At 44.6% G+C, this 22,862-nt stretch overlaps 1 protein-coding gene across 1 annotated transcript in view; it reads left to right on the top strand.

Moving 5' to 3' along the window:
* Window positions 1-22,862, top strand: part of LOC137344857 (septin-4-like) — a 56,660-nt gene that overhangs the window by 5,136 nt on the left and 28,662 nt on the right. The window contains exons 2-7 of the mRNA XM_068008067.1: window positions 6,256-6,352; window positions 8,233-8,319; window positions 10,324-10,447; window positions 12,270-12,404; window positions 18,495-18,612; window positions 21,046-21,147. Of these exons, the coding sequence (XP_067864168.1) occupies window positions 6,256-6,352; window positions 8,233-8,319; window positions 10,324-10,447; window positions 12,270-12,404; window positions 18,495-18,612; window positions 21,046-21,147 (663 nt within the window). The remainder of the gene's footprint in view (window positions 1-6,255; window positions 6,353-8,232; window positions 8,320-10,323; window positions 10,448-12,269; window positions 12,405-18,494; window positions 18,613-21,045; window positions 21,148-22,862) is intronic.

Below are 22,862 nucleotides of genomic sequence, written 5' to 3'. Positions count from 1 at the left end.
CATCTACCCCTAACAGCATACCCTATCCCCCACTGGAGGTGGGCAAAATTGTTACAGCACAACATTATCACAGGCAGAGGGTAGTAGAAGGGGCAGTAGGAAGACCTGGTGACAATGCAGCCACCAGCATAAGGACTGGATACCAACAGGCATTGATACAAGGACTAGGTGCTAAAAGGCATTAACACAAGGAATTGGTTTTAACAGGCTTTGTTACAGGGACTGGGTGCTAACAGGCTTTGTTACAGGGACTGGGTGCTAACAGGCTTTGTTACAGGGACTGGGTGCTAACAGGCTTTGTTACAGGGACTGGGTGCTAACAGGCTTTGTTACAGGGACTGGGTGCTAACAGGCTTTGTTACAGGGACTGGGTGCTAACAGGCTTTGTTACAGGGACTAGGAGCTAACAGGCTTTGTTACAGGGACTGGGTGCTAACAGGCTTTGTTACAGGGACAGGGTGCTAACAGGCTTTGTTACAGGGACTGTGAGCTAACAGGCTTTGTTACAGGGACTGGGTGCTAACAGGCTTTGTTACAGGGACTGGGTGCTAACAGGCTTTGTTACAGGGACTGGGTGCTAACAGGCTTTGTTACAGGGACAGGGTGCTAACAGGCTTTGTTACAGGGACTGTGAGCTAACAGGCTTTGTTACAGGGACTGGGTGCTAACAGGCTTTGTTACAGGGACTGGGTGCTAACAGGCTTTGTTACAGGGACTGGGTGCTAACAGGCTTTGTTACAGGGACTGGGTGCTAACAGGCTTTGTTACAGGGACTAGGAGCTAACAGGCTTTGTTACAGGGACTGGGTGCTAACAGGCTTTGTTACAGGGACTGGGTGCTAACAGGCTTTGTTACAGGGACTGTGAGCTAACAGGCTTTGTTACAGGGACTGTGAGCTAACAGGCTTTGTTACAGGGACTGGGTGCTAACAGGCTTTGTTACAGGGACTGGGTGCTAACAGGCTTTGTTACAGGGACTGGGTGCTAACAGGCTTTGTTACAGGGACTGGGTGCTAACAGGCTTTGTTACAGGGACTATGTGCTAACAGGCTTTGTTACAGGGACTGGGTGCTAACAGGCTTTGTTACAGGGACTGGGTGCTAACAGGCTTTGTTACAGGGACTGGGTGCTAACAGGCTTTGTTACAGGGACTGGGTGCTAACAGGCTTTGTTACAGGGACTGGGTGCTAACAGGCTTTGTTACAGGGACTAGGAGCTAACAGGTTTTGTTACAGGGACTAGGAGCTAACAGGTTTTGTTACAGGGACTGGGTGCTAACAGGCTTTGTTACGGGGACTATGTGCTAACAGGCTTTGTTACAGGGACTGGGTGCTAACAGGCTTTGTTACAGGGACTGGGTGCTAACAGGCTTTGTTACAGGGACTGGGTGCTAACAGGCTTTGTTACAGGGACTGGGTGCTAACAGGCTTTGTTACAGGGACTGGGTGCTAACAGGCTTTGTTACAGGGACTGGGTGCTAACAGGCTTTGTTACGGGGACTGGGTGCTAACAGGCTTTGTTACAGGGACTGGGTGCTAACAGGCTTTGTTACAGGGACTAGGAGCTAACAGGTTTTGTTACAGGGACTAGGAGCTAACAGGCTTTGTTACAGGGACTGGGTGCTAACAGGCTTTGTTACAGGGACTGGGTGCTAACAGGCTTTGTTACAGGGACTGGGTGCTAACAGGCTTTGTTACAGGGACTGGGTGCTAACAGGCTTTGTTACAGGGACTGGGTGCTAACAGGCTTTGTTACAGGGACTGGGTGCTAACAGGCTTTGTTACAGGGACTGGGTGCTAACAGGCTTTGTTACAGGGACTGTGTGCTAACAGGCTTTGTTACAGGGACTGGGTGCTAACAGGCTTTGTTACAGGGACTGGGTGCTAACAGGCTTTGTTACAGGGACTGGGTGCTAACGGGCTTTGTTACAGGGACTGGGTGCTAACAGGCTTTGTTACAGGGACTGGGAATATAAATTGTTGTTGCTGTTATAACATAGGCACCAGTACAAGGATTGTCAGCTTCACTAAGTGCTGTTGGAATGCAAATGAACAAGAGCTGGATGGTTTGCCTTACCTTATAAAATCCGTAAAAAGACACTGGGTTATTCAAGTGTCATCAAACAAAAAAAACCTAACAAAAGTGCCCCCTTTTAGAGGGGCACAGCTAATAGAAAACTAAATCATAAAAAGTATTCCTGTGGCTTATTATAAAATATTCTTTGAAAGTAGTTTTGGTGTGGCCCAGAATGGTAAGAATTGTACGTATGGTCATTCCTTTAATAATAATTTAAATGAGTAGTGTACTGTGTTATCTGGTAACTTTAAGATTGTAAGTTGATTTGTTCAGTGGAAATCTCACATTAATATCACTAAATAGTACGAATTGTCTTTTCAGTATTTTGCTATTTCGAGTATCATTTTGAGAAAGATCAAAACATTTTAACAAAAGTACGCCTGAGTTGTAAATGATTTTAATTCACTATTCTTTGTTTAACTAAAGCCCAAAGACTGTGATATATGAATAGTTGGGACTTGTTTGAGAAACAGTACCCCTTGGATTCATGAGCAGGAAGCTAGATGACTTTCATGCTCAGGAAAGCGCAGTGGGTTAGACACTGACCTTTCACCTCTGGCACCTGGGTTCAGATCCAGCCCAGCCTGATGAACATCCCCTCTGCCTGCTGGCTGTGAGGGCACTGGGTGAAGTGAGTTTGAGTAGTGCCAATTCAGTTCTTAGGTTGCTTAGGCACTAGCTGGAAATCTCACTTACAGTACTGGTGTGGGGAATGGAACAGATGTTGCACTGGTGCAGTACGGCATAGTGCTCTGAGGGTGAGAGCTGCGATATGTTGTTGGGGGAAGTGTAGATTAAGCTTACACTCTGCTATACCCAACCTGGGGAGTGCTTAATGTGGCCACTGGGAGCCTGAAATGGGAAGAGTTCAAGCACTGGATCCCGTCACCTTAATGAGCACAAAAATAAAATAAAACATATTGAATACAATAAAGACCCTCCTGCTCCATAATGCTACGAAATAAGAAGTACTTAGCTGCAATTTGGACTTGGGTCCTTGTCTAAGACCTATGGACATATTTTCACAGTGATCTGGGTTGTCACAGTCTTTAATTATTGTTGCTCTCTTTCACTGGCCATTTGTAAGCCTACATTGAAATGTGGAAGAATGCAAAATCAGATTATTCCCTTAATGCACCATGTTCTGAACCTCAACTGATTATAACCATATGGTATTCTTTGACTGTATATAATATAGAATGTTCTTCATGTAGGAATTATGACTGTTGTTAATTATGTCACCATTTTTTTAATAACCAGATCAGCATTAGCTCCCTTAATCTCTCTTTGTAGTTCATTCGCTTAAACATACAATAATGCCCACGCTATCCTGTCTAGAGCTTTTCCTGTGCCTCCATCTCTGTGTAAGTATGGTCACAGTCTGTGGTTTCACCATGCCAGTATTGCTTCCCTAAACTTTATGGGATGAGTACAGAAAGGGAGAAATTAGAAGGAGAAGCATCAATACTTGATACTGGGGAGTGGGAGAATTTTTTTTATTCATTCATTCATTCATGGTATGTGGGCGTCGCTGGCGAGGCCAGCATTTATTGCCCATCCCTAATTGCCCTTGGGAAGGTGGTGGTGAGCTGCCTTCTTGAACCGCTGCAGTCCGTGTGGCGAAGGTTCTCCCACAGTGCCATTAGGTAGGGAGTTCCAGGATTTTGACCCAGCGACGATGAAGGAACGGCGATATATTTCCAAGTCAGGATGGTGTGTGACTTGGAGGCGAACGTGCAGGTGGTGTTGTTCCCATGTGCCTGCTGCTCTTGTCCTTCTAGGTGGTAGAGGTCGCGGGTTTGGGAGGTGCTGTCAAAGAAGCCTTGGCGAGTTGCTGCAGTGCATCTTGTAGATGGTACACACTGCAGCCATGGTGCGTCGGTGGTGAAGGGAGTGAATGTTTAGGGTGGTGGATGGGATGTCAATCAAGCGGGCTGCTTTGTCCTGGATGGTATCGAGCTTCTTGAGTGTTGTTGGAGCTACACTCATCCAGGCAAGTGGAGAGTATTCCATCACACTCCTGACTTGTACCTTGTAGATGGTGAAAAGGCTTTGGGGAGTCAGGAGATGAGTCACTCGCCGCAGAATACCCAGCCTCTGACCTGCTCTTGTAGCCACAGTATTTATATGGCTGGTCCAGTTAAGTTTCTGGTCAATGGTGACCCCCAGGATGTTGATGGTGGGGGATTCGGTGATGGTAATGCCGTTGAATGTCAAGGGGAGGTGGTTAGATTCTCTCTTGTTGGAGATGGTCATTGCCTGGCACTTGTCTGGCGTGAATGTTACTTGCCACTTATGAGCCCAAGCCTGAATGTTGTCCAGGTCTTGCTGCATGCGGGCTCGGACTGCTTCATTATTTGAGGGGTTGCGAATGGAACTGAACACTGTGCAATCATCAGCGAACATCCCCATTTCTGACCTTATGATGGAAGGAAGAATACAGTCTCAATACTCGATACTGGGGAGTGGGAGGATATAGTTTCAATAATTGATACTGGGGAGTGGGGAAATACCGTTTCAATACTCGATACTGGGGAGTGGGGGAATACAGTCTCGATACTGGAGAGTGAGAGAATACGGTCTCAATACTCGATGCTGAAGAGTGGGGGAATATGGTCTCAATACGATACTGGGGAGTGGGAGAATACAATCTCAATATGATACTGGGGAGTGGGAGAATACGGTCTCAATATGATACTGGGGAGTGGGGGAATACAGTCTCAAGACTCGATACTGGGGAGTGGGGGAATACAGTCTCAAGACTCGATACTGGGGAGTGGGGGAATACAGTCTCAATACTCAATAATGGAGAGTGGGGGAATACAGTCTCAATACTCAATAATGGAGCGTGGGGGAATACAGTCTCAATACTCAATAATGGAGAGTGGGGGAATACAGTCTCAATACTCAATAATGGAGAGTGGGAGGATACAGTCTCAATACTCAATAATGGAGAGTGGGGGAATACAGTCTCAATACTCAATAATGGAGAGTGGGAGGATACAGTCTCAATACTCAATAATGGAGAGTGGGGGAATACAGTCTCAATACTCAATAATGGAGAGTGGGAGGATACAGTCTCAATACTCAATAATGGAGAGTGGGAGGATACAGTCTCAATACTCAATAATGGAGAGTGGGGGAATACAGTCTCAATACTCAATAATGGAGAGTGGGGGAATACAGTCTCAATACTCAATAATGGAGAGTGGGAGGATACAGTCTCAATACTCAATAATGGAGAGTGGGGGAATACAGCCTCAATACTCAATAATGGAGAGTGGGAGGATACAACATTTTCACCAGACCTTCTCTACACTCCCACCTGGCTGTACAAATCCATCTTAGCACAGGTTGGACCCCAACCACCATCCACCTGCCCTCTCAATGGAGGAGATATGTGGCTTGGTGACACCAGCAATGAGGGAACAAAAAATGTGGATAAATTACATTAAAAGGAAGAGGGTGAAAAGCAAAATATACAGAAAAGGAAGGTCACAGAAAGAATAGAAAAAGAAGAAAAATAAATAAGCATTGATATGGAATGAAAGAATATAGAAATTAAAAAGAACATGTAACATAAGGATAGTGAGTCAGAGGGAAAACAACAGAAAGGGAAGGGTGGAAAGTAAACACAGGGGGAAGAGAGAGATGAAGAGATTCAAAGAAGAGCAGAGAAAGGAGAGTGTGCAGGAAGATTTTTGGAATGGAAGAAGTGTAGAAAGGGATGTGCAATGTATGGAAAAAGAAGTGTGTGGAAATAAATGTGAACAATATGAAAAGGAAAATGCTGAACGGAGGAGGGAAACCAAACAGCATTGAAAGAAAGAACCCAGAAAACAAACAGAGTGAGGGGATAAAGAGCAGAAAGAGGATGGTTGAAAAAAAATTAAAGGTAAGATTAATGGAAAGGATTGAGATCCTAAGGGGGAGGTGGTGGTGAAGGTACAAATTATGAAATAGAAAAAGAGTGAGGGAAGTGAAGAGGGTTGAAAGAGGAGCAAATGGAATGGGAAACAGAGAAAATGAAATGAAGAAAGGAGAATCAAGAACACCGTGTAAAGAAAGGGAGAAATGGAAAATGGAGAGCACATCCATGAATTTCAAAAGATGTGACCTCTTTATGAGTTTCAGCAACATATGAATTTGGTGATTGATGCCTCCATCTTTAATTTCACAGGACCAGGATAAAGAGTATGTTGGCTTTGCGACATTACCCAGCCAGGTTCATCGCAAGTCAGTCAAGAAAGGGTTTGATTTCACGCTGTTGGTGGCAGGTAAAACAGTTTGTTGCTGTGGGATTTTGTTTATTACCTTGACAGTACATCTCAATCAAATATGGTGCAGCGGTATTACAGGCACCCTGCTCTGGCAATATCACATATCCCATCTTGGCAATACCAAGTCACCACTGCTAATAATACCAGGGATCCCTCTGTAGCCATACCACACATCCCGGTCTGATAACACCAGACACCTCATTTTGGCAATACCAGGCTCTCTGCTCTGATAATACCAGGCACTCCATCATGGTAATACCAGACATGCCAATCTGTTAATGATGGGTGCAGTTACAGTGCACATATATGACAGTGTACAGTGCACATTATTGGCAATGCAGCACTGTCATCAACAGCAGGCCCAATACCATGAGATAGTAGTACGACCTATAGAGGCACTGAGAGCCACCTATAGAGGTGGTCACCCCCAGCACCCCATTAAACAGCAGCAATGTAAATGCTGCCTCCCATGGCACTGACGACCAGTTTATTCTGGCTATGGGCAGGCTGAGTACTTCACCCCAGCCATACGGAGCAACATCACAGTTTCCCTATCACTGGCCACAAAATCTTCCCAACCATAGGAAGGGTTCAGCAGCCAGAAAATAAAGTCACAAATCGAAGCTTTCAAACTCTCTGTTTTAACCAAGTTTCAGCCATTTGATATTCAATCAATAATGCATAGTAGACAGTATACCCTAGTCCTAAATAAACCAGACTAGAGCAGTACAATAAATCCTAAATAACCTAGTTTGGATCTGTACGCCTAGTCCTGGGCAAACCGGACCTTTAGAAGGTAAGTGTCATTATAGATAACACTTGGTCCATGTAATCTCCAGGACTGGTTTTGATCACCTGAGGGGGTCAGGGAGGAATTTTCTGGAGTATTTTTTCCTTTATTAGACCTGGGTTTTTTCTCTGATTATTTGCCTCTCCCAGATTACATAGCTGCGGAAGGGAGGACGGGGATAAGGAAGTGTCTGGCCATGATGCTCCAGTTAACGTGTTGTAGGACAAGCTTGATGGACCAGCTGGTCTTTCCCTGCCCATCAATTTTGTACGTTCATATGTAAATAAACCAGACCTGTATGAAAGGCCCTAAATAAACCAGACCCGTATGACAGGCCCTAAATAAACCAGACCTGTATGAAAGGCCCTAAATAAACCAGACCTGTATGAAAGGCCCTAAATAAACCAGACCCGTATGAAAGGCCCGAAATAAACCAGACCCGTATGAAAGGCCCGAAATAAACCAGACCCGTATGACAGGCCCTAAATAAACCAGACCTGTATGACAGGCCCTAAATAAACCAGACCTGTATGAAAGGCCCTAAATAAACCAGACCCGTATGACAGGCCCTAAATAAACCAGACCCGTATGAAAGGCCCTAAATAAACCAGACCTGTATGACAGGCCCTAAATAAACCAGACCTGTATGAAAGGCCCTAAATAAACCAGACCCGTATGACAGGCCCTAAATAAACCAGACCCGTATGAAAGGCCCTAAATAAACCAGACCTGTATGACAGGCCCTAAATAAACCAGACCCGTATGAAAGGCCCGAAATAAACCAGACCTGTATGACAGGCCCTAAATAAACCAGACCTGTATGACAGGCCCTAAATAAACCAGACCTGTATGAAAGGCCCTAAATAAACCAGACCCGTATGAAAGGCCCGAAATAAACCAGACCTGTATGACAGGCCCGAAATAAACCAGACCTGTATGACAGGCCCTAAATAAACCAGACCTGTATGAAAGGCCCGAAATAAACCAGATCCAAAAGTGTTATTCAATGTAAGCTAGTTTGGAGCTGTATGATTGGTCCAAAATGTTTATCACCTGAAATCTGACTTTTTTTTTTGCTTCCTTTCAGGAGAATCAGGCCTTGGGAAATCAACCCTGGTCAACAGCCTTTTCCTTACAGACCTGTACAAGGACACTAAATTACTCAATACAGAAGGTCAGATTCAGACTACATCAGGACAATCTGTTTGTACTATTGTTTTGTTGAACTAGTCCGATTGAACACTCAGTATTCAGAAAGCAATGGGAATGGGAGAGCCAGCATTTAATAAGATCAGGAGCTTTGGAAAATATCATTCCTGTTAAATATTGGAAACAGGAAATGTTACAGATCTCTGTTATCTCTTAACCAAACTCTTAGAGTAATATTTTTTGGTAACAGTACCGCTACTGGTTTTGGTTAAATAGCACTAACATCCTTTCCTTCACACTGCTGACAACTGGCAGTAAGGCTTGGCCAGTTTCTGAGAGGGTGTCAGTGGTACTCAGTTAGTGTGTTGACAGTGGAAACTGTTCCTCTAATCCTGCATGATGAGACAATGACCATCAGAGCAGTGTCAGCTGCCATCTCTGTCCAGATTGGTTCTTCACGTAACGAATGGACTGGAACCATTAAAGCTTGACGTTAAATATTATTTGCTCTTACAGTCTGAAATATGAGCAACAATTTTTTAAAGTTCTTAGAATCATAGAATGGTTACAGCACAGAAGGAGGCCATTCGGCCTATCGAACCCATGCTGGCTCTTTGTAAGAGCAATCCAGTTAATCCCATTCCCCCGCTCTTTCCCCATAGCCCTACAAACTTCCTCGCTTCAAGTATCTATCCAACTCCACCTCAAAGGTCAAGATTGAATTTGCTTCCACCACCCTTTCAGGCAGCACATTCCAGATCAGAACTACTCGCTGCGTAAAAAAGTCTTTCCTCAAGTTGCCTTTGGTTCTTTTGTCAATCTCCTTAAATCTGTGTCCTCTGGTTCTCGACCCTTCCGCCAATGAGAACAATTTCTCTTTATTTACTTTATCTAAACCCTTCATGATTTTGAACACTTCTATCAAATCTCCTCTCAACCTTCTCTGCTCTAAGGAGAACAACCCCAGCTTCTCCAGTCTATCCATATAATTGAAGTCCCTCATCCCTGGAACCATTCTAGTAAATCTTTTCTTGTTGATGGTGAGGAATGATCAGCAGGAAAATTAACACATTTTGAGAACACTATGTCAGCATCAAGCTTTCTCAGGTAGGTTATAGTACGATAAATGCAGAGTAAAGCTGTGTCCACTCTGCCCCAACAACATGGGGTCATTTTAATCCCCAAGAACAGGAGGGTGGGAGATTAAAATAATAACCTTTCAGAGCGGGACTGCATCCCGGCTCCAACTCGCCCACTTCTGGGTTTAACCCAGGCAGGTTTGTTATGATGTTAGCTGGATCCCCTGATGTCATCTGCGTTCCCCCCCACTCTGATTTTTTGCAGTGCTGATGGTCTCTCTCTCTCTCTCCCCCTCCCGCCACCCTCTCTGATTTGCAGCTCCTTTCACTGCTGACAGGCAATCAACCCGTCGATCTGGCTGCCTGGCACATGGGAAACCCGGAAGCTTATGCACTTACGTTCAATTGAGTTATAATCGCAGATTGCAATGCACTCAATTCGCTTCCGGGTTCCCCAATTGAATATCTGCGGACGCGTGGGGTACCCGGCTCGGAGTAAAAATTGTGCCCCATATCTCAGTCCCAACCTCTGAAGAGCCCCCCCTATTGCACCAATGTGGTATTTTTTCATTTCCCACAGCCTCTGTGACTAAGATTGCCAGTATCACGTTGAATTAATGCCAGTTTTGAGCATTGGCCCATTCCCTTAAAGAATTGGATTGAAACTACCCAAACTCACTTCATATGGGGCTGTACAGACAACAGAAGGCGGAAACTTTAATCTCATCAGTCTGGACTCAATTCGAACCCCAGTCTCAATGTGTTGACGTTTTATTTAAATACGTCTGATATGGAATTAAGTGACTTTACTTTAAATCAAAGAAAGGTCAAATGCACGTGAATTTATTCAGTAAAAACAACATTACATTCTATGGATTAAAGATTGTCCTCATCATTGAATTTAACAAGGTTTAACTGCTGCACTAACCCAGCCTCCATTTTCTCCCTAGAGATGATCACCCAGACTGTTGATATCACCAAACATTCAGTGGAAATTGAGGAGAAGGGAGTTCGACTTCGGCTCACAATTGTCGACACACCGGGATTTGGTGATGCTGTCAATAACCAGGAATGGTAAATTGAGCTGGCTGTTTGAGATATAAACTTGAATAGAATAACATAAGGCTAGATGGAAAAAAACACTGATTTGAGTGTTCAAAGATTGCAAGCTCCCCAGTGGGTAAAGGCACAGCCTGGTGCAGTGCTGATCATACAAACTAGAAGGTCCAGGTTCGAATCCTGGTCTGTGCTGAGTTAGCTGATCTCAGCTGGGACAGATATTGGGGTATTGTATTTGGCCTCGGTGCTCTTGGGTTAGGGAGGAGAAAACCGGCCAAGGTTCCTGATGCTGATCACTATCTACCTGGTACAAAGTGCACACATGTGGACACTGGGTGAGAACCAGATCAGGCTTCACTGTAATGCCTCCCATGTTGGAATAACCTGCTGGGACTCACTGTCGACACTCACACATGAAAAATGGTTACAAAGGTGAGGTACTGGAGGATTAATAGCACATGTGGAACGGTACCCCAGCAAGAAGCAGGAGAGTAGGGGAGAAAATTGACCCAGCTCCCTACCCCCACCCGTCACCCCTAATAAATAAATAATGACTGTAGTTAGACGGTGTGGTGGTGCAGTGCACTGGGCTCCAGAATAGTGCACAAGTGTCCCCCTCAGTCCCCCAATCTGAACCGTTCTGTCAAAGGAACTGTTGGTGACCCACCTCTCTCACCATGCAGGTGTCTCTTAAGATTCAAGAGGCGACTGAGAAAGTTCCCTGCCTATCTCTTAAAGCCAGGAGTAGACATCCTGCTCTTGTATTGTAGGATTGCCCGATGCTTCAAATGGTAATGAGTAATGGAAAAAATTAAGAAAATATTGAGAATTAAATTGGACCCACTGATCCAGCAGACAATCCTGGGCATTTTGTCAGTGTGGCTACAACTCAATAATGAGAAAAGACTCATTTTATTTCTGCTGAGAAAAGTAGAGCTGTCGGCCTGTGAAAGAGCTGAGTCTGTATCGGGTGGAAATAACACAAGGGAGGTTGGGAACAGCATTGTGCCATGACTTTCTCATTGGGAGCAGGAGGAAACCATGAATCAAACGGCTAGGAGGGGGACTTGGGGTAAACTGGGCAGAAGAAGGACACAGAAACATATTGGAGAACAGCAGCCGGGAAGGAGGTTGGCTGAAAGTTGGCTGCAGACTTTGTAATGGGAACGAGAGGATGATATATGAGATTAGAATCTATGTCCATCCACTTGAATAATGAGCAATCTTTCAGAGTTAAGAAGCCATTGAAAGCAAGATTTTGATACTGTCACTTCCCCATTGGAGTGTTACTGATACCCTCAACGAATGGAGACCCTTCACCCCATGGTAGATTATTGTTACTGTCATTATCCTTACCCCTGCCACCTGCCCTATCCGTATGGTATAGAATTGTTCACATTCCTGTGACTGCCATGTCCCCTCACATGAAATGGATTCATCTCCTACCCCTCAAAAACGTTATGTTATTTTTAATATGTGCCTTTCTTGTGTTTGTGTTACTAATATTACCCCTCCCTTTGGTACAGTTATTGATATTCCATCTTCCCCTAAGCTATTCATGTTTCCCTGTCATCATGACCCAGAGCCATTGACCTTCACCATCCTCGATGGTGCAGCGTTATTGACATCCTAACCCTGTATAATAAAATCAATTGACGTTCCTCCTCCCCCAATGGAATAGTGACACCCCAGGCCTCTTCCAAAGCATGGTGCTGTTAACATTCCCTCTTCTCCCATTGTATAGAGTCGTTGACGTTTTCTTCCCCTCCCCTGTGTTATTGAAGTACATCTGTGAGGTTGTTCATTTTGTGAATTATTTTGTTTACCTTTTTCTCAGCTGGAAGCCGATTGCAGATTATGTAGACCAGCAGTTTGAGCAGTACTTCCGTGACGAGAGTGGTCTGAACAGGAAAAACATTGCGGACAACCGAGTTCACTGCTGCCTTTACTTTATCTCTCCTTTTGGACATGGGTAAGGAGAAAGGTTTTAACAGCAGACCATATATTGCTGTCTCACAGCTCCAGTCCAATGTGAGGATTACTCGTGATACTCAGCAGTTTGCTGCACAAGTAAAGCTCATTGGGAAGCTAAGAATCAGGGAACCATGCAAGATTCTACAAGGTGAAGTGTATTAGTGATGAGAAATGGATTACTTTCCCATTTTAGATACCCAGGGGTAGAATTTCTGAGAGACTGCACCCATCATATGTCTCATTTGACCAGAGTGTCAATCAGGCATAGAGGTTAGAGTGGCTGATTTGGAATGCTCCCGATTTTCCTGTCATGAATTTTAATGGACAGAAAATCAGGAGCGTCCTGAAATGGGAACGCTGTCTTCTGCACCGAATTCTTTGACTGGCCCTCCAGTCGAGCAAGACTCCCGCTGGGCGAGGAGTCACAGAACCTGTGCTCTCTGGTGTTGTCTGCAAGATCTCCCAGGTCAGGTATCACATGCGTAGCTATAGAGGAAAACACTCATGTGCATGAAGGGAAGTAAAGGCTTTTACTGTGGACTCTGCCCATTTAATCTCCAGGTAAAAGTTCTGTGAAGTTTCTCTCTGCCTCCCATGACAAATCAAGCAAAGCTAATGAACATCTATCTGACCTCACCACCTGCATTTTACATCCTAAATTTATATAGTGCCGTTCACAACCTCAGGGTTCTGCAAAGCGCTTTACAGCCAATGAAATACTTTAAAGTGTAGCCACTGTTGTCATGTAGGGAAAAGCAGGCTGTATTCACTTTACTTACTAGCAAATGTACGGAACTGAGGAAGGAAGTTCTCATTGTCTGTGTCTAACTTCCATTCCAGATTACCTCACACTCTCTATTTTATTAGCTGGACCAGAAGCCAAAGACTTGACCTCTCTGCCTCTGTGGATGGGCCAGTCGAGCTGCCAAATCTGCTGCAGCCCTTTTTAGGCATGGGCTGTTGGCACCTGCCCCCTCTACTGGCTCATGTGAGTGAAGCCATTGCCACATATGGGTGAATATTTACTGTAACGTTTTGACAAATCTCCATTGTCTCAAGCTGACATGGTATGTGAGAAGCACCATTCTCAACCGTCCCTTCAGTTGGACCTAATTTGCATTCCAGAACATATGTTTCTATGGATTTAATCCCTTGTGAGCTAAATATAACTAAACAGCGACATCTTAATATAAATTACCCAAAATCCTTCCTGGGTCAAATAGTCAAAAATCTTGAAACACAACATGCACATTCAGAAGATTGGCTCTCTAATGTCAAGGTAGGAAACAGTTTTGATGCAGCTAGTGTTTTTTTTTATTCATTCTTTGAATGTGGACGTTGCTGGCGAGGCCGGCATTTATTGCCCATCCCTAATCGCCCTTGAGAAGGTGGTGGTGAGCCGCCTTCTTGAACCGCTGCAGTCCGTGTGGTGAAGGTTCTCCCACAATGCTGTTAGGAAGGAGGTTCCAGGACATAGCTTTTTGTAGATATTGAGGAGTTTTGCTTGATTTAATTTTTGGAGACCAGAGATCAACAATGCAGAACCTTGTGAGAATTTGGATATGCGATAGTCATGTATGACGTTTGATCTACTCAGCCGTGGCTGGGAGTTAACAGATGTTACATCGAGGTGAAATATCGTGGACTTGAATGAATGATGTGAGTGATATGTTCTTTCCACACTTGAAGCACTGCTGCAGTTAACTCTGATTTACTACTAACTAGTTCTAGCAGTGGCATTGATTATAGCCCTTTACTATGAGAGTCACTCCAATCTCCCTCAAGGATTTTGTTATACCATAATTAGATTAAAGATCCCCGAGCCCTGGCAATGAAACGCATGAAGTCCAGGCAGCACAGTTCTCTTTTTTATTTGCTAGTTTTTCCTGTTTGAAACATAGGAACAGGAGGAGGCCATCCAGCCCCTCGAGCCTGTTCTGCCATTCAATTAGATCATGGCTGATCTGTACCTCAACTCCACTTACCCGTCTTTGTTCCAAATCCCTTGATACTCTTACCTAACAAAAATTTATCGATGTCAGTTTTGAAAATTCTATTGGCCAGCATCCACAACCTTTTGAGGGAGGAAGTTCCAGATTTCTACTACACGTTGTGTGAAAAAAGTACTTCCTGATTTCACTCCTAAACGGCCTGGTTCTAATTTTAAGATTATGCCCTCTTGTTCTGGATTCCCCCACCAGAGGAAATGGTTTCTTTGTATCTACTCTATTGAATCCATTAATCATTTTAAATACCTCAATTTGATCACCCCTCAACCTTGTAAACTCAACTGAATACAAACCAAGTTTATGCAACGTGTCCTCCTAGTTTAACCCTTTAAGTGCTGTACTCCCTTCAAGGCCAATATATCTTTCCTGAGGTTCGGTGCCCTAAACTGAATGCAGTACTCCAGATGAGGTCTAACCAGGGCTCTGTACAGCTGGAGCATCACTTCCACACTTTTGTATTTCAACCCCCTAGAGATAAATGCTAAAATTCCATTCGCCTTTTTGATTACTTTTAGTGATTTGTGTACATGAACACTTAAATTCCTTTGCTTCTCCACAGCTCCAAGCCTCTCACCATTAAAAACAAATTCTGATTTTGTCTTTCTCAGATCCAAAGTGAACGACCTCACACCTCCCCACAATGAACTCCATCTGCCATAGTTTTATCCAATCATTTAGTCTATGGCTTAAAGAGGGGCAGGAATGGCAGCTCAACATTTTTGGTTACAAGGTTTTCAGACGAGATAGAGAGAGGGATAAAAAAGGAGGAGGGGTGGCAATATTGGTTAAGGAAACAATTACAGCTGTGAGGAGGGATGATGTGTTAGAAGGATCATCAAATGAGGCCATATGGGTTGAGCTAAAGAACAAAAAAGGGGCAGTCACACTGCTGGGAGTGTACAATAGACCCCCAATCAGTCAGAGTGAGATAGAAGAGCAAATATGTAGGCAAATTTCTGAAGTGCAAGAACAATAGGGCAGTAATAGTAGGGGATTTCAACTACCGTAACATTAACTGGGATAGAATCAGTGTAAAAGGTATAGAGGGTGCAGAATTCTTAAAATGCATTCAGGAAATCTTTTTTAGCTAGCATGTAGCAAGCCAAAGAGAGGGGGCAGTTCTGGACTTACTTTTAAGGAATGAAGCTGGGCAGGTGGAAGGAGTATCAGTGGGAGAGCATTTTGCTAAAGTGATCATAATTCAGTTAGATTTAGCATAGTTATAGAAAAGGACAAAGATGGAACAGGAGTAAAAGTTCTCAATTGGGGAAAGGCAAACATTACTAAGCTGAGAAGTGATTCAGCAAAAGTGGACTGGGATCAGCTACTTCAGTGTCAGAACAGTGGGGAGATAGTGAGAGTTCAGAGCAAATATGTTCCCTCAAAGAAAAAAGGTAGGACTGCCAAATCTAGAGTCCCCTGGATGTCAAGGAGCATACAGGATAAGATAAGACAAAAAAGGGAAGCTTATGTCAGATACCGAGAGCTCAATACTGCAGAAAACCCAGAGGAGTATAGAAAGTGCAGGGGTGAAACTAAAAAGGAAATTAGGAAAGCAAAGAGAGGGCATGAAAAAATCTGACAAGTAAAATCAAGGAAAACCCAAAGATATTTTATAAATACATAAAGAGCAAGAGATAACTAAGGAAAGAGTAGGGCCTATTAGAGACCAAAAGGTAACCCATGCGTGGAAGATGTGGATATGGTTCTTAATTAATACTTTGTGTCTGTCTTCACAAATGAGAGGGACGATGCAGACATTGTAGTTAAGGAGGAGGAGTGTGAAATATTGGATGGGATAAACATAGTGAGGGAGGAAATATTAGTGGGGTTTAGCACCTTTGAAAGTAGATAAATCATCAGGCCCGGATGAAATGTATCCCAGGCTGTTAAGAGAAACAAGGGAGGAAATAGAGGAGGTTCTGACCATCATTTTCAAATCTTCTCTGGCTACAAGCGTGTTGCCGGAGGATTGGAGGACTGCTAATGTTGTACTGTTGTTTAAAATGGGAGAAAAGGCTAGACCGAGTAATTACAAGCCAGTCAGCCTAACCTCGGGGGTGGGCAAATTATCGGAAACAATTCTGAGGGATGATATAATTCGTCATTTTAGAAAGTCGCGGATAAATCAAGGACAGTCAACATGGATTTGTCAAGGGAAGGTCGTATCTGACGAACTTGATTGAATTTTTTGAGGAGGTAACAAGGAGGGCCGATGAGGGTAGCGTATTTGATGTAGTCTACATGGATTTTAGCAAGGCTTCTGACAAGTTCCCACATGACAGACTGGTCAGAAAAGTAAAAGCCCTCGAGATCCAAGGGAAAGTGGCAAGTTGGATCCAAAACTGGCTCAGTGGCAGGAAGCAAAGGGTAATGGTCAATGGGTGTTTTTGTGACTGGAAGGCTGATACCAGTGGGGTTCAACAGGGTTCAGTACTGGGTTCCTTGCTTTTTGTGGTATATATTAATGATTTAGACCTAAATGTAAAGAGCATGATTAAGAAGTTTGCAGACGATACAAAAATTGGCCATGCGGTTGATAGTGAGGAAGAAAGCTGTAGACTGCAGGAAGATATCAATGGACTGGTCAGGTGGGCAGAAAAGTTGCAAATGGAATTCAATCTGGAGAAATGTGAGGTAATGCATTTGGGGAGGGCAAATAAGGCAAGGGAATACACAATGAATGGGAGGATACTGAGTGGTGTAGAGGAACAGAGGGACCTTGGAGTGCATGTCCACAGATCCCTGAAGGTAGCAGGACAGGTAGATAAGATGGTTAAAAAGGCAAACGGGATACTTTCCTTTGTTAGCCGAGGCATAGAATATAAGAGCAGGGAGGTTATGCTAGAACTGTATAAAACACTAGTTAGGCCACAGCTAGAGTACTGCATAGAATTCTGGTCACCAGATTACAGGAAAGATGTGATTGCACTAGAGAGGGCACAGAGTAGATTTATGAGGATGTTACCAGGACTGGAGAATTTTAGCTATGAGGAAAGATTGGATAGGCTGGGGGTTGTTTTCATTGGAACAGAGGAGACTGAGGGGTGATTTAATTGATGTGTATAAAATTATGAGTGGCCTAGATAGAGTGAATAGGGAGGACCTATTTCTCTTATCAGTCAGGTCATGACCAGGGGGCATAGATTTTAAAGTAATTGGTAGAAGGATTAGAGGGGAGCTCCTGAAATTATTTTTCACCCAGAGGGTGGTGGGGGTCTGGAACTTACTGCCTGAAAGGGTGATAGAGGCAGAAGCCCTCAACTCATTTAAAAAGTTCTTGGCTGTGCACTTGAAGTGCTGTAACCTACAGGGCTATGGACCAAGTGCTGGAAAGTGGGATTAAGCTGGATAGCTTTTTTTTCAGCCTGCACGGACCCAATGGGCCGAATGGCCCCCTTCTGTGCTGTAACTTTCTATGACTCTATATGATTCTATCTATGTCTCTTTGTAACTTCCTCCTCCCATCCACAAAAATTACAGTGCCTCCTAACTTAGTCATCAGCAAACTTAGATAGACAATTTTCTATTCCTTCATTTAAGTCATTAATACATATGGTGAAAAGCTGAGGCTCGAGTACAGGTCCCTGGGGAACACCACGTGTCACATCTTGTCAATCAGAAAACAAACCCTTTATCCCTACTGTCTATCTCCCAACCAATTACCAACCCATATCACTAGTTTAGGTCCAATTTCATGTGCTCTCATTTTTGCTAATAATCTTTTCTCCAGGACATTATCCAGATACCTTCTGGGAATTTGAATTTTTCGGGTCTAGATGTTTGGGAAGGGCTGTGCTTAGCACTGTCGCCTCATTGGTGACAAAACCATAACTCAACACACCAAGATCGATTCGTATCAGCAGCTCGAGATATATACATATTAATGGGTTTAAACTTTATACATGGCCCTCAAGGATCCATGGGACAAACCTAAAATACATGAAGACAAAAAGCTTGGACACTCTAATCAATGTTGTGATAGGTTTTAGTTCTAACTTAAATCTAAATAACACTTACAAAACACCAATAATCTGACCTGAGTCTTTCTTGTGATTAAGCTTTGTTTGGTTTTGAAGGTTACGACCGTTGGATGTGGAATTTATGAAAGCTGTGCATGACAAGGTGAACATTGTACCGATCCTTGCCAAAGCAGACACACTGACTCCGGCAGAGGTTGCAAAAATGAAACAAAAGGTAATCGGATTGTTTACATCAGTCACAATGAGCACTGTACTGTGGAGCAAATATCTGCAGCTCACTTTGCTTTGGTTCTCAAGATCATTTATTCCACTGTTTAGTGAGAATAAATGGGAATAGCTTGGTCTGTTTGGAATTCTATACAATCAACAAGTTGGGAAGAATTGCACTGGTCACTAAGGAGCAATATCATAAATGTGTTTTCAACTGTCAGCTTGCCTCAGTTGGTAGCCCTCTCACCTCTGAGTCAGAAGGTTGTGGGTTCAAGCTGGAGTTGCTAACTCTGGGTGCACGTATTCCTGGAGGCTTGATCATGTGACATTTGATCATATGCTGTTTGCTCACATGACAGTCAATCACGTGACATTCACCCTACAGGTCTGATGAAAAGTCGCACCACAAACTTTAACCTGCCTTTTCTGTTTCAGATATTGACCTCCTTGTGCATTTCGGGCACTTTCTGTTTTCTTTCAGATTTCCAGCATTCGCCATAAAGCAGATTAATTTTGTAGCAGATAAAATATCTAAAATTAGAAAACAGAAAAACCTCAAATAATTACCGTGTTCCGTTTATACAGAATGTAAACTGTAGTTACAACTGTCGTTTCGGCCCCAAGGTGGCTTCAAATTTTAAATCAGTTGTAAAAGGTGATGGAGTTTGCGATAGTGTCGTAGAGTATTCTTGATCCAGCTTTCCGATTGGATGTGGGTGGAATGTTCAAGTGAATTTATCCTTTTCAACCAAACATAAGCTCGCGAATCAGGTCCCACAAACACTAATAGTCAATTATTTATTTTGTGTCTGGTGAAAAGGCAAAACATGAGCTACTGATGCACGCGGACACAAACCGCAAAAGGAAGTCCGATTCTCCCGGATCGCCTACAGCAGCTCCTGGGAGATCAATCGTCGATTCCTGGAAACCCCCATACAATCTGGGTGGGTTGGCAACCCTAGTTCAAGCCCCATTCCAGGACTTGAGCACATAATTCAAGTTAATACTCGAGTGCAGCACTGACGGAGTGCTGCATTGTCAGAGTTGCCATTGTTCAACCAAGAGTAGGGGGATTTTGGTGTCCTCGCCATTATTCCTCCCTCACAACCACCATCATAATTGAGTAGCTGGTCTTCCACCTTTTGTGTGTGGGATGGCTATACCCAAATCAGTTGCAGCATTCACCTCTATAACTGTGATTGTGCTTCACAGTAATTCATTGCAGGTGAAGTATGTTCCTGACATGTGACAAAGTGCGCTATAAATGCAAATCTTGTCTTGAATGTTTCCACTGTTCAGTATTTTGTGCAGTGGGAAATTGTCCCATACATACTTATGATGTTGCTAAACATAAAAGTAAATATTACTGTCAGTGATGCTTAAATTAAAGGGTTAACCCCACCATTAAAATGGTGGATCGAGAAATTTGAATGACAACTGTGTTTGTACAATAACATCATTCAGTCATTTCAATCAACAACAGCCAATGGAGCCTTGCCCTCGATGTGAAATATTAGTAAAATAACCACTGCCAGGAATCTGGTGGCACCTTGTTACTTAAAAGGTCAGCCCCAATGCTTTCAAATTTACTTCACCTATTGCTGTTTTATTTGGATCCTGATCTGACTTAATCAAGTCAGAAAACAAACACATTTTGCATGAATTTTTGTGCTCATCACGATGTGGGATGTCAGTGCTAGGGAATGGAACACTTTCAATTGCAGACACCAAGTGTCAGCATCCAGCTCTCCAATGCCAGTTATAGCATGGTTAGATGCAGATTAAAGCTCCCTCTACTCTCACCAGCAGATCAATTCCAACCTATGTCACCAATGTGACATTGTTCCATTTCCCACACCAGCCATGCTGTGGTCTTGCTGAGCAAGATTACCAATTATTGCTGAATTGTCTCTTAGTACCATGGAAATCCATCTCTCACCAACCTTACAATGGAGGATTTTAACACCTCTAAAATTAATGCACACAGAATGTAGTTCACTGATTGGGGTGGATATGCTTATAGGGTGAGTATCCCAGTAACTGAAAACTGAAGCTCTGTCAATACGTGGCAGAGAAAACCCATTTATCCCCAAACCCAGAACATGGTGCTAACCAAGACCCATTGAGACCATTGGATTGGATGAGGGCAGCTTACCCCATGCCTGAGTGTATTGTGCGAGTTGTGTCTGGGCTGTCCATTCTGAACAAGGTTATGACTGTAACAACATCGTAAGAGCTGCTGGCACTTAGGCTAGAGGCCTGAGGTTGTGCTTACCAAATAGATGACTCAAAGGTGTAAGGACTCAAAGGTGTAAGGACTCAAACTTCAGTTAAAGGTTCCAACAATCTCTCGGCCTCCACCAGAAAAAAATCTCGGTCGCATCTTCGAAATGTTACCTGCCTTTGCTAGTTACATTTTCTAATATTTTCTCCACAGATCCGTGAGGAAATGAAATCATACGGGATCAAAATCTACCAGTTCCCAGACTGTGACTCTGATGAGGATGATGAATTTAAACAGCAAGATCAGGAATTGAAGGTGAGGAGAAGCTAGTGTGGGTCTGTTTAAATTTTTCAGAGGTGCCACAATATGAGGGGCAGATACACTGCAGTCTTGTCAGATAATATAAAATGTGTAATAAACAGGGGCACTACAGTCATGAATAGAACTGGAAAGAAGGGTTGGACTGATTACACCTGTTATAGGTGGAATTTACACCACAACTGTCCAGGGAGACTCACTCCCCTTCACTTGAGAGTCAGGCTGGATCCTGACTCTGGATTCACACTAAATCTATGGTATCGATGTGAAACAAAACCATTTGGCACTGACGATACGGTTGTTGTGTAAATGTCGCCTATTAGTCCTGTAGAATCCTGTAAGAATAGTTTACCCAGTAGGCCGTGTACAGCAGCAAACACTGTACCTATCTATTGGATGGGATCCATTGAACCCTGAAAATTACGCCTGTCTCTCTATCACCAATTTAGTGATTGTACAGTAGATAACTATGATTGACAGATTGGAGCAAATGGATCAACTTGTGGCAGTCTCAACAACATGGTCCAGAAATGGAGTGATATTTTGAATGTGCAGTACAAAATCACAATAATAGCCTTCAGAGTTCCCAGAGCATTGATTGGCGTGTAGCACAGTGCACGACCGGTTGGGGTGTGTCACAGTGCACGACCGGTTGGCGTGTGGCACAGTGCACGACCGGTTGGGGTGTGGCACAGTGCACGACCGGTTGGCGTGTGTCACAGTGCACGACCGGTTGGGGTGTGGCACAGTGCACGACCGGTTGGCGTGTGGCACAGTGCACGACCGGTTGGGGTGTGGCACAGTGCACGACCGGTTGGCGTGTGGCACAGTGCACGATCGGCTGGGGTGTGGCACAGTGCACGATCGGTTGGGGTGTGGCACAGTGCACGACCGGTTGGGGTGTGGCACAGTGCACGACCGGTTGGGGTGTGTCACAGTGCACGACCGGTTGGGGTGTGGCACAGTGCACGACCGGTTGGGGTGTGGCACAGTGCACGACCGGTTGGGGTGTGTCACAGTGCACGACCGGTTGGGGTGTGTCACAGTGCACGACCGGTTGGGGTGTGTCACAGTGCACGACCGGTTGGGGTGTGTCACAGTGCACGACCGGTTGGGGTGTGTCACAGTGCACGACCGGTTGGGGTGTGGCACAGTGCACGACCGGTTGGCGTGTGGCACAGTGCACGACCGGTTGGGGTGTGGCACAGTGCACGACCGGTTGGCGTGTGGCACAGTGCACGACCGGTTGGCGTGTGGCACAGTGCACGACCGGTTGGGGTGTGGCACAGTGCACGACCGGTTGGCGTGTGGCACAGTGCACGACCGGCTGGGGTGTGGCACAGTGCACGACCGGTTGGGGTGTGGCACAGTGCACGACCGGCTGGGGTGTGGCACAGTGCACGACCGGTTGGGGTGTGTCACAGTGCACGACCGGTTGGGGTGTGGCACAGTGCACGACCGGTTGGGGTGTGGCACAGTGCACGACCGGTTGGGGTGTGTCACAGTGCACGACCGGTTGGGGTGTGTCACAGTGCACGACCGGTTGGGGTGTGTCACAGTGCACGACCGGTTGGGGTGTGTCACAGTGCACGACCGGTTGGGGTGTGTCACAGCGCACGACCGGTTGGGGTGTGTCACAGCGCACGACCGGTTGGGGTGTGGCACAGCGCACGACCGGTTGGGGTGTGGCACAGCGCACGACCGGTTGGGGT

The sequence above is a fragment of the Heptranchias perlo genome, chromosome 28 (assembly GCF_035084215.1).
Source record: "Heptranchias perlo isolate sHepPer1 chromosome 28, sHepPer1.hap1, whole genome shotgun sequence".
NCBI classification, from domain to species: Eukaryota; Metazoa; Chordata; class Chondrichthyes; order Hexanchiformes; family Hexanchidae; genus Heptranchias; species Heptranchias perlo.
This window is presented reverse-complemented; position numbering and strand designations above follow the sequence as displayed.